The sequence below is a fragment of the Dendrobium catenatum genome, unplaced genomic scaffold, assembly GCF_001605985.2.
Source record: "Dendrobium catenatum unplaced genomic scaffold, ASM160598v2 fragScaff_scaffold_716, whole genome shotgun sequence".
NCBI lineage: Eukaryota > Viridiplantae > Streptophyta > Magnoliopsida > Asparagales > Orchidaceae > Dendrobium > Dendrobium catenatum.
Window position 1 is genome coordinate 5,091,195 of NW_021319178.1, and position 13,062 is coordinate 5,104,256.

The following is a 13,062-nucleotide window of genomic DNA, read 5'->3' on the forward strand; positions in this document are numbered from 1 at the left end:
GTATCAGTCCATTTTTCAGTCCAGTGTTATTGATCAAGTGCTTTAGCAGCAATTTTCTTCGTTCCACCTTGAGAACAAGGTGACACTTTGGGAGGGGAATATTGTTAAACCAGTCCAGCCGATCCCTACGGGACCAACTCAACGAAATGGAGGCGGAACTCTTCCGCTTCTTGCACAAGCCGCTGGATCTAGAAAAGCTATTTAGGAAGGATTTTTGAGGGAGTTAGGAGGGAAATTTGAATGTAGAGACTATTTAGAGATGTCCTTTTTGATTGTATGCATTAAATATTTTGTTTTCTTAGGGTTAGGGCATCTTGAATTTGGGTTGAAATTTGAGATCTCTTAGTTTCTTTGGGCTCTAGCGGCGTCTAGAGATTTGAGAGAAGAGATCCTCCTCTCGAATAGAGGATCAATTGTATCTCGGCTTTTTCCGTTTCTATTTCATTAAATAATACACATTATCTACTGTATTCGTGGTTTTTTGTGGATTTTTTGTGAAGAATTATCGCTGTTTTTTGAAGATTGATAGGAAATACTTGAGATCTACAAGTGTTTCCTATCACAAACATAGTCGACGAGGTTCAATAAATTAAATGCCCCATAAAATTACCCGACAATGGCCGTGTTGACTAAAAATCTCAATTGGAGGGGACCACAAATATCTAAAAATACCTTCCCCAAATGTTTGGCTTATTCATTAAATCCAATGTAAATTTGAATATATCTTTTATATTAGTTTTTAATTTATTGGCTAGTAAATTCTCTAATTTTGATTTCTTTGTATTCTTTGAAGATATTCTTGTAAAGAATGACCTCAAAAGATTTAGATTTGTCCACCTCGGACACACATTTTTCGTGTCGGACACGCATCCTAGCTGTGTCAAGCACGTGTTTGTGTCTGACACGTGTCAGACACTCCATTCCCTCTTTAGAGGTTTGTCGGTGCATCATAGGTCATAGCTTTGCATTAATTTTGGAAGTCTAATTTAACTTATTTAGGTTTAAGCCTGCAAGAAAAAATTTCCTATCAACGTGGTAAATGCACAGCATGCATGGTTTCAAGGTTTATTAATTCTAGAAAACTTCAATTCTTGGTAGATGTCAATAATCTACATTTCTGCCTGTTACCTTTTTTTCTTTCCTGGTTGTTGATGTCTGTTTTTATTTTATTGTTGCATAGGCCGCAGTTAAAATGTCTCACTACCACATTGAAAGGATGGAACATGATTATGAAATCAATGATGTGGAGGATGACATGGAAGAAGAATTTCATAGAAAGGGGATGGGATACTCGGAATCTGATGATGATGAATATATACACATTGTACGCTAATTTCTTGAAAAAACTCCCTCTTTTGAAAACCAACTCCATCTGTTTTATTTTTTGCTAATGCTCATCTATGGAAACATACATGTTCTGAGAACTTCTATATGATCTTGCATTAACAACTGCATAGTTTTTCCAACTTTTTCATATAAAATTTATTTATACATTTAACTAGAATTTCATGCAGAATGGTGGAATAACAGATACTTCATCAACACAAGCAAGAAAAGGGAAGGACATACAAGGGATCCCCTGGGATAGGCTAAGTATCACTAGGGCCAAGTATAGGCAGACTAGACTAGAACAGTACAAAAATTATGAGAATGTTACCAATTCTGGAGATGCTTCTGCAAAGGTACATTGAGGACACATTCTGTAACTCTTACTTTTTGTTCTCCTAGCATCTAACTTGCTATTCTGATACTAAGGGATGCAAGCCAACGGAGAAAGGAAGGATCTATTATGAGTTTTGGCGCAATACAAGGTCTGCTAAATCTACTATTCTTCATTTTCAGGTAATGAAAAGTCATGCCTAATTTAGGACTCTCCACGTGCTTTTTCCAAAAATAATTTGGTTTTTTTGTTACTTTTAGATGGCACTTTGATTATAGCAGTTTATTGCAGTTGATGTTTGGTAATGCATTTCTATATCTATAAAATTCAGTTGCTTCTTGTTGTGAAAATTCTTGAACTAGGTTGTAATAAATATATCTTTAAACCTCCATATGATCTAACATCATCAAAGTATCTGTGATATCTTATATTGTAGGTACATGTGAGAATTTTCTGATTAACTTTGGTGCATGTCTTTCTAATTATTCATTGTCATCAGCATAATCAGTAGCATTCCAATTATTTGGGTCTGGTTTTGTGGATTATGCTGTACTATTTATTCCTATTAAGTGTTGTAAGAGTTGTTAAACATATTATTTGCAAATATTTTTGAATTGCTTTTCTACTTGTTGTCTTAGATATATTCTTTATCCTTCCTAAATCTTCGATATTAATTTTATCCATCCATCTGATTGATGCAGTTTTACCCTTCATTGTTTATTTTTGAAGTACCTTAGTGTAATAGACTGAGCATGATATTACGTGCAGATATCTAAATTAGGGCAGACTGTGCATTGAATAAATAAACACACTTCATATATCAGAATGAAAAATAATAGATTTTTCTCAAGCCTCCCATCAGAAATGTATTCTTATGACTCTCGTGTTGGCATATCAAAAAACAAGTCTTATGACTCCCAATGCCCAACACCATAATAAAATGTGCATATAACATCATAATAGAATTTCATGTGCCTTCAGCACCATAATAGTACTTCCCATCACACATCAAATCTCATTAGAATCACACATTTCAAGCAGATAAACATATAATTTATTGCATTGCAGTGAAAGAAATATATAACTTGGTTTGAAAATATTAGAAAGGACCATTCTTTATTAGATTTAAATGAGAATTTAACTTTTAACATTGCACAGTGGATAAAAAGGATTCATGTAGCTGACCTTACATAGTGGATAAAGGCTTGTTGTTGTTGTTGTTGTTATTGCAGTAAAAATAATATAAATAAACTCATTTCAGAATTTGACAAAATGCTTTGAAGATAGTTAGCAGAATATACTACTGAGCAGAAATTCACTATTTTAGAATACAACTAAATAACTAGAGATGGCTCAGAGCATTGTTTTGAAGTTTAATTGTATTACAACATTATTTTAAGGTTATAATTATTTTTCAAACAATTAAAATAACACACTTTCCAAAATCTCCTGTGTAAAATTTTCAAAAATAAAAACATAAATGTCCATATTTATTGCCTAACATATAGAAAGTTATGCGGTAACAGTTTTACAGGTGTAAACTTATTCCAATTTTTCATTAATAGAATTATAAATAAAATCATGAAATGCCTGAATTTTTGTATTTTTGAAAATTGAGATTGATAAAATATAATCTAACCTCAAACCAAACAACTTTCAAAACTAGGCTGACAACTGAAAATGGATCGGAGTCGCCCAAAATTGGCTTTCTCTCTCTTGTATTCCTCCTCTCTTTCTCACTAGTTGACTGCCTTAATAGATATGGAATGAATTGAATAGTGGAAAATGATATTTTTAATATTAAAATTTGGCAGAGCGATGTGGCGCCCAATCATGCGCACCGCAACGCTCCCTCTGGGAGAGCATGGCACAACAGTACCACCTTTAGCACCACAACATTGAATTAATTTGGTCAAAATACAGATATCTCAATGCTGCAGTGTTGTCTAGCCCAACACCACAGTGCCCTTGGGGAATTTTTTTTCAGATTTTCAAAACACGCACACAGACCCCCTTGGACCTGTTTGAGAACACATGCAGTCTTTTGCATGCATACAATACATTTTTAAACACATGTAGAAGGATTTAAATGCAGAAATTCAATGGATTATCTTAAATCGGATGGGGTCAGAACAGATGAAACAATGCACTGATCTGTAGCTGTTATATGAGGAACGAGAAGTTTTATGAGGGGTCAATTTATATCTATTTTCCTTTTCTTTGCTATTATTATTATTTTAATTTAAAAAATTATTAATATATAATCATTTCAAATCATACCCATATCACCCCAAGCCCTAAGTCAATCAAATCTTGCATCAATCATATCTTGCCATTTCAAGCACAAAATATAAAAAAAAAGAAGAAGAAAACTTTCCCTTATATTACTTTTAGTCTAACAATCCAGCTCCATCTCAATCTTTTGTAGCATGAACCTCCTACCTGACCAACCCCAACTACTCCCCTTTTCTTCTTCACACAAAGGCCAAGGCCTTAACCATCCCTTATCCTTTCCATCGACCTACTTGCTCCCACAACCTGCACATTAACCCACCACTCCTCTCCAACTCCTCAGGCGATATTCCAAACATTAGCCTTCCCTTAAAGCTTGCTTTGTGATTCATCCCTAGTTGAGCTCCTCTAATAGTACTCCATCTTTCCTCCTCCCAAGACGTAGAGCTCTCAATATCCGACTGACCCCTCAGCCATCGTTTCGCACACCTGCAACGACCGCAATCCCTCCCATTTTCCTCTTCATACAAGACTACACCCAAGGCCGCATCATATCCTCCCTCTACTTTGACCCCAACTCTATCCAACCTGACTTCCATTTTCTCGCCAGTAGTCATCGACTCAAATCCTGCTGCATCTTCCTCCTTCGACTTGCACATAGCTCGACTCCTCCCAACTCTTCCAACTAGCGACTGCCAACACCCCTACACCTTAGCCACTAGCTTGCTGCCGGCAAGCCTTTGCTCTCTCGTGAAACCCAACCTAGGTTGAACTCCTACTCAGCTGCTCTAACCCACTAGTTGCTTCCCTCTCTGTGCATGACTTTCTTTCTCCTACACACTCGAAGTTGTCTTCAACTTGTCAACCATTCAACTACCTGATCTCATCTCCGACGAGCCAAATAGCCACCCTCCTCCCTCTAGCCAACAACTAAACCCCAAGCTCCGCCTAAATAGAGAGGGATATCAATGTTTCTCTATCTGATGTAGTGTCAATGAGATCTTTATAGTAAAGACAACAACTTGATTGGTGTCCTCTTATGGTGATGATAGAATAGTTATTTGGGTGGTGTTGAAGATGAAATTCAAGTTTTTGAACATATATGAATATGAAACTTCTAAGCTTAAAAAAGATGGGTTTTCCTCAGAGAAAATTAACAAGAAACTCCAGGTCATGTTAGAGAACTAATGGTGGTGTTTTTATGAATTTTGGAATTTTTTTTGAAATTATGAAATTTTAATCTAGTTGTTCACAGTAAGAAATTGCCTCCATATATTAGAACTTCAACTATGATATATTAGGGTTCTTAGGGATTTGAGGTCTTGAAAAGTTATGAGAGGAGATGAAAATTGTGTCGGTAAAAAAGAGAAAAAATGACAAGAAGAGATAACTAAGGACTCACCAAAGCCCTAGATGATCAGCCACCATGCTTCACCAATGAGTGGAATAGACACCAAGCTTTTCCACACAAAATTTGCACTAGCAAAAATAATTTTTTTTAATGAATCAATAGGTACAAAGTAAGGTCCTATTAATAGGCCTTTTCTAAGTCTATACAACTTTGGAAAGCTTTAAAAGCCAATAAAATACTATTTCATGAATTAATGATATGTCCTAATACTAAAAGAAAGAAAATAAAAAAATAATAAATTAAAAGCTTTCAAATATATGAAAGTTTGTATTGACCATAAATGTATATATATATATATATATAACTAGTAATTTTATATTTAGAACAAAAAATAACATGCCTATAGGTTTTGTGCCATGAGCTATTACCCTTATATGGTGCAAATACCACACGCTATTTTAAGCATGTGCTGCATTTGGCAAATGGCACCAAGGATGCGCCGCGCCGTGCCATGTGCTATTTTGCGCCATTGACATTTTAGTTGGATTACATCAGAGATCAGCCTTAAGCCCATATCTTTCTGCTTTAGTCATGGATGTTCTCACTAGACATTTGCAAGAGGTTGTACCCTAGTGTATGGTTTTTGCTGGTAATATTCTTCTTGTTGATAAGACTAGAGAGGGGGTTGAAGGTAAACTCGAATTGTGGACGTCGACTTTAGAGTCTAAAGGTTTTCAAAGAAGATCTAAAATTGAATATATGGAGTGTAATTTTAGTAGTAATAGATCTAGTGGGGGGATTGTGAGTTTGGGCGATCAGGTCATTAATAAGAGTACACATTTTAGATATCTTGGATCTATTGTTCAGAGTGATGGTGAAATAGATGGGAATATTATTAGTAGAATTCAAGTTGGATGATTGAAGTGGAGGAATGCATCGGGCTTGTTGTGTGATAGAGAAGTCCCCCTCAAACTTATGAGAAAATTCTATAAAATGTTGAAACTTGCAATGCTTTATGGTATAGAATGCTGACCATTAAAAGAGAAGCATAATATTGAGCTAAATGATGCAGAGATGAGGATGCTCATGTGGATGAATGTCTTTACTCTTAGAGACATGATATGAAACGAGCATATACGTGAAAAGGTTAGAGTACCTCCTATGGAAGTAGGATTAGAGAGAGTCGCCGGTTTGGTCAAATAAAATGGTGGCCTTCTGATGACTCGGTTAGGAGAATATATAGATTTGACTTATGTAAGATAGATGTAGACCTAAAAAAGACTTGGTTAGAAAATGTTAGAAATGACATTTCTTTATTAGATATAAATGAGTATTTGACTCTTAACATGACAATGGAGAAAAAGGATTCATGCAGCCGACCTCACGTAGCGAGATAAATGCTTGATGTTGTTATTATTGTTGTTGTTGTTGTTTAAGCTCATGACACTAGCCATACACACATTTTTCTTGGCAGGTAGGCAGGCCTAACACTTTTGATGACGCACGCTTACGTGGGAAAGAGGTTGCTAAAATTCGGACTAAACAAGCAAAGAGGGAATATAACATTAAATGTTGTATTCAAATAAATTGTAAATAAATAAAATTTACAAACTAAAGAAAACATTCGAATGCAAATTGAACTCAAGCATGGGTCTTATAATGAGCAGCTCGCCTATGAGCAAGAACAAAACTTTCTAAATCCATATAAACTTACAAATTTTATGATCATATAAAAAGAATTTGGCAAAATTAAAAAAAATGAAAAATATTCATACTTGCCTTCAAAACACTCCACCATATTTATAACACATACGCAAACAGATAAAAGACATTTCTTAAACCTCAAAATGAAACACAACACACATTTCAATGATAAACACCTGTGGAAGTAACTAAAAATTAATTATTTTATAATTACACATGCATTAAAACATTGTTAAGAGAGTTGCTATTTGCATGTTATACATTCTTGCAACTTGTATAGTTTTGATGATTCCAAATATTATTGTTTTAAGTATTATATTCTCCTAACATTTTTTGGAAGAATTGTTTTTGCTCTTGTGTGGACTAATATTTCAGGAAAATCGAACTCCAGACTAAAGAAGACTTCAAATCAAATTCAGCATGAGATAGTTTGTAAATTGAAGTTTTTATTTTTCATTGTATTGAGTTTGAGAGAGTATGATTGTAATTGAGTAGCTTAGCACACACATACTTGGGGAAATCTTTAAAAAGTCATACTGATCGTACGGGTCGAACCAAGTTCGTACAGGATGATCAGGTCAGTTATCCCCTCGGAAGAGCAATGGAACGAACAGGAAGTGAGAAAATTTTTTCTAAGTCCGGATCGTCTAGACGAATTTCCATATTCGTCCATGGACGATGTTCTCTGGATTCTCACTTTGAACTGTTCGTCCAGACGAAATGTACCATTCGTCCCTGGACGAAGTTCTCTGTACACTTGAGTTACACTGATCGTCCAAACGATTCATCCCGTTCGTCCCAGGACGAAGTCCTCTGGACACATGGGTTAAACTAATCGTCGAGACGATTCATCCTGCTTGTCTATGGACGAAGTTCTCTGGACACATGACTTGAACTATTCGTCCAGACGAACATTCATATTCGTCCCAAGACGAAGTCCTCTGTTCCCTGAAAATTTGGGACCGTCCTGCAGTTTCGTCAGAACGAACCCTTGATATAACTGTCCTCAAGTTGTAGACCTAAATGACCTTTCTTTATTAGATTTAAATGAGAATTTGACTCTTCACATGACACAATGGAGAAAAATGATTCAGGTAGCCGACCCCACAAGTGGTATAAAGGCTTGTTGTTGTTGTACTCTTCTCAAGTTGGGATTTAAGTTATGATTGTTCGAAAATTTTTATGTTATTTGTCAACTATCTAACACAACACTCTACTTTTATTGATGATATTCTTCTTGTTTATAAGACTAGAGATGGAGTAGAAGAAAATTTTGAATTATGGACGTCAACTTTAGAGTCTAAAGGTTTCCAAAGAAGATCTAAAATTGAATATATGGAGTGTAATTTTAGTAGTAATAGATCTAGTGGGGAGATTGTGACTTTGGGCGATCAGGTCATTAATAAGAGTACACATTTTATATATCTTGGATCTATTTTTCAGAGTGATGGTGAAATAGATGTGAATATTATTAGTAGAATTCAAGTTGGATGATTGAAGTGGAGTAATGCATCGGGCTTGTTGTGTGATAGAGAAGTCCCCCTCAAACTTATGAGAAAATTCTATAAAATGGTGAAACTTGCAATGCTTTATGGTATAGAATGCTGACCATTAAAAGTGAAGCATAATATTGAGTTAAATGTTGCAGAGATGAGGATGCTCATGTGGATGAATGGCTTTACTCTTAGAGACATGATACGAAACGAGCAGATACGTGAAAAAGTTGGAGTACCTCCTATGAAAGTAGGATTAGAGAGAGTCGCCTTAGATGGTTTGGTCAAATAAAACGATGACCTTCTAATGACTCGGTTAGGAGAATATATAGATTTGGCTTATGTAAGTAGAGGTAGACCTAAAAAAGACTTGGTTAGAAAATGTTAGAAATGACATTTCTTTATTAGATATAAATGAGTATTTGACTCTTAACAGAACAATGGAGAAAAAGGATTCATGCAGCCGACCTCACGTAGCGAGATAAATGCTTGATGCTGTTATTGTTGTTGTTGTTGTTGTTGTTGTTGTTGTTTAAGCTCACGACACTAGCCATAGACACATTTTTCTTGGCAGGTAGGCAGGCCTAACACTTTCGATGATGCACGCTTACGTGGGAAAGAGGTCATGAGGTTGCTTAAATTCGGACTAAACAAGCAAAGAGGGAATATAACATTAAATGTTGTATTCAAATAAAATGTAAGTAAATAAAATTTACAAACTAAAGAAAACATTCGAATGCAAATTGAACTTAAGCATGGGTCTTATAATGAGCAGCTCGCCTACGAGCAAGAACAAAACTTTCTAAATCCAGATAAACTTACAAATTTTATGATCATATAAAAAAGAATTTGGCAAAATTAAATAAAATGAAAAAGATTCATACTTGCCTTCAAAACACTCCACCATATTTATAACACATACGCAAGCGAATAAAAGACATTTCTTAAACCTCAAAATGAAACACAACATTTCAATGATAAACACCTATGGAAGTAACTAAAAATTAATTATTTTATAATTACACATGCATTAAAACATGATTATTAAAATTCAAATGAGCTGCCCCAGGAAGCCTGCTTTCATCTCGAGAAGTGTGCAACAACCTCTAGAAGCTTGTCGTTGCATCTAGAAGCATGTAACAACCTCGTAAAGCGCTTTGTCGCCTCAAAAAGCCTGCAGCAAGTTCATTAAGCATGTTAAGCATGCTAGCCATTGTATGGAAAAGCATGTGATAATCTTTGAAAGTTATGTAGCTGAACCAAAAATCTTGCAAGCAAATTAAATGTGTGGGAACACTCTACAAATGCATTAAAATCATGCAAATGTATCATATGAGTGTACCGAAAAGCACAATTGAAAGCTTGCAAACGTGCAAAGTAAATGCACTGAAATGCATATAAGTGCATCACATGAGCGCACCCCTGATGACAATTTTTAGCAATAGTGACCACCTAATGCAGGCAATGACTAGTGTTGTTAGTTGAGTTCACTATTGTAAATACCAATGCACTATAATTCACATTCGTAACTTAATGTTATGATGGTTCATAAAGCCACTTCTAGTAGGCCTTCATTCTCCTCCCAATTATTTTAAGATTGGCTATTGTTTCTCACCATGACTATGGCTGCAACTAATTATTAGTCTAGCCTCCCTAAGAGACATAAATTTTGAGAATGATGACTCACCCACTCTGCAGTCTACCCATAGTTGCTCCTTAGAAATACCTGATGGTGTTTAGGATGCCAAACCTTGTTGAAGTTGGCTCCATATTGCTAGGAGAGGTGGAGAAGCTATTCCTCTCATTGATTTCTAAAGGATCTAGCCTTTATCAATGCTAATAATAGATAGATTCACCATCCTTGCCTCTGGCCTTAGCTTACCATAAGTGGAGTGGGGTTGAATAAATGCTCTACAACCGTTCACATGATTCCTAAAAGTTGATTGGTGCCTCTCTTTGCTAATTGTTCTGGAACTCTTATCTAGTAACTCAAAAGTGTTTGCAAGCTCAATTACATAACTCCATAGTGCACTATGAGAGTAGAGTTTTTTTTTTTTTTTTTAAATTTATTAATGAGAGTAGAGTTGATGTGAATGCATCCATTAGATAGGCATTGCTTCCCAACCACATCTGCAAATGCACAAGCTACCCTTGACCCAATTTATGAATATTAGGTCACCAAATCGATTTTGTTTGACTTTCCAACCTCCAAAAGATGGCAATGCAAAGAGAACAAACTAAATTGATTTTCCACTATTCTTAACTTGAGGGAATGAGCCCACAACCCATGACGCAACCCTAGGGGTGAGAGGCAGAATAGTTACCCCACTCGAAGAGGGAGGAACAGGAGAGAACGATCAAGGGACCATGCTTTGTTTCAATATTCTTAAACCACAATCTTAAAGAACCCTTTTTTAACTACTATGGACACGTGATGATGATTTGCATGGAGAACATCTAATGATTGTGATTGTCTTGCTATAATTCATCTGATACTAAGAAACCCTCTTGTTTAAAGAGTTTGAAGATGGTGACCATGGTAGTTGAAGTGTAACTGGAACATGGATAAATCTCCACTTAAGAAAGGTCCTGGGGCTTCAAATTAGAACGTTTCTAGTCATCATGTCATGATGGATGATTGTAGTTTAAATATAAAATACATGATGGTTTAGCTATGGCCAATAGTGGCAGAATAGAGTCAATTCGAGTAACTAGTGGTGGAGCAGAAGCGGTAGAAGACACTGTGAACATTGTGTATATCTATTTCTAGATGTTGGTGAACAACAACTGTGCAACTAACTCACACACTAAGCTCTCATTGGATCTCATGGATAAGCTCAAAATCATGCTTTACTATGATCTTTTGCTCAAGTTAAGTCAGTGTGTCATCATCTGCTTGGGCTTGAGACCAAACTTCAAATATGTTAACTAGTAGTCCTCCTCAATAGTCATGTCATCATCAGATATTTGGCTTTCATCGTAATACTCCAGTTGGTCTAGTTCAAGAAGCAGCTGGATCTAAAAGATTATTGATTGTAATTTTAAGCTCAACTTTAGGTACAAAATCAGATTTGAGCACATCATCACACTCAGGCTTAATCAGTGGTGATTGATCAGCATCCGCACTAGCATTGGAATGTGGGGATAATGGAGAGGATTATTCCAATTTTGAGAGGTAAGTCTATATGTGAGAGCATCAAGTCTATCAATAAAAGTTTGATGTCATTGGTCTCTTTAATTTTATTTTTGATTTGATTCAAATATGAAAGTTCATTTTGATATTTGAATGTAGTTAGTCCCTGTATGTTAACAAAAACAATTTCAGATTTCTGATCTCCTTTAACTGTTTGCGTGCATGCCATCATAACCTTACTTGCTTTCATACAATAAACAAACTGGGCTTTGGCTAGGAGGAAGGGATGGGAAAGGTCATCTCTCCATGAAACCAATTTGCTATTTGAGCTTAATGGAAATAATGACTGTTACAAATATATCAATTATGGTGAGGTTTTTATAGATTATTAGTGCTAATTGAAGGTCCCTTAGAATTTTTTTCCTTTCTAGATGCTTTCAGTACCGGAAAAAGGTCAAGCACTTCTTATTCCATGTTATACAGCTTGTGGTTGAAGTAGTCTTAGCTAATACAGTAACTATATATTTCTGATATTTATTGTTAGGAATTAAAAGGATTTTGTTATGTCTATCTTTTGTCAAATTACTCTGTCCTTCATTGGTCAGCACTAACCCGTCAACAATCTGAAGTGCTAGACGTTTCAGGTCATGTTGCTCCATCAGAGGTGATCTTCTTTCGATGAGAAATGATGTCAACTTCTTATTTTCTTCCCTTTTTACACGATTGTTTAGCGTTCTTAATTATCACCTCCATTCAATCACCTATAAAGACTGGCATACTACTTAAGTACTTTGATTTTTTCTTATACGCGTCTTTATGATACAGAAGCACCCCGGAAATCTTCAAGAAGGGTTTTCTCAGACTCAAGTTAGCACTATGGCAGTCAAGGATAAGATACTTGTAGCTGGTGGATTTCAGGGAGAGCTCATTTTTAAGGTGATTTTTTTGGTTTGGTTTTCTTATACCTGTTTTATAAAAATATGTTTTGGAGAGAGATGCACTAACAAACAATGAAAAAAAAGAAGTTTTGCTTCAAAATCTTAAAGGCTAATTATTAGCTCAAGTGCACTGTCAAGAAACTTGAACTAATCTGAAAAAACATTAAAGAATAGGAAAAATTGGCACTTTAAAGATAAAATCTGTACCAAAGTATTTTAATAAACTAGAAAATGCTGCTTTAAACTAAAAGGAATGGTGTAAAAATTTAGAAAGTAGATCCGAAATAGATGATATAGAGTGATGTTGTTTATATGATTTAGTTGTTATAGATACAACAACAAATTTAAGTTTTGCAAGTAACTCTTTTCTATGGTTTTAGTTCACTTTTTAATAGCATTTGTAGGTGGGATATAAGTAACTTTCAAGTATTGCAGTTTCACATTGGTAAGAGTTTTTTTAAATTTGTTATGGGCATTATATATTTTTTCTTTTCATTCACAAAATGTCGAACATCTTTCAAATGACTACTACGCTGTAGCATATATATATA

At 35.2% G+C, this 13,062-nt stretch overlaps 1 protein-coding gene across 1 annotated transcript in view; it reads left to right on the plus strand.

Annotated features, from left to right (window-relative positions):
* Positions 1 to 13,062, plus strand: part of LOC110099488 (uncharacterized WD repeat-containing protein C2A9.03) — a 29,697-nt gene that overhangs the window by 3,366 nt on the left and 13,269 nt on the right. Inside the window, exons 2-7 of the mRNA XM_028696037.1 lie at positions 1,181 to 1,324; positions 1,515 to 1,682; positions 1,756 to 1,842; positions 8,598 to 8,622; positions 12,128 to 12,237; positions 12,399 to 12,509. Of these exons, the coding sequence (XP_028551870.1) occupies positions 1,193 to 1,324; positions 1,515 to 1,682; positions 1,756 to 1,842; positions 8,598 to 8,622; positions 12,128 to 12,237; positions 12,399 to 12,509 (633 nt within the window). The 5' untranslated portion in view covers positions 1,181 to 1,192. The remainder of the gene's footprint in view (positions 1 to 1,180; positions 1,325 to 1,514; positions 1,683 to 1,755; positions 1,843 to 8,597; positions 8,623 to 12,127; positions 12,238 to 12,398; positions 12,510 to 13,062) is intronic.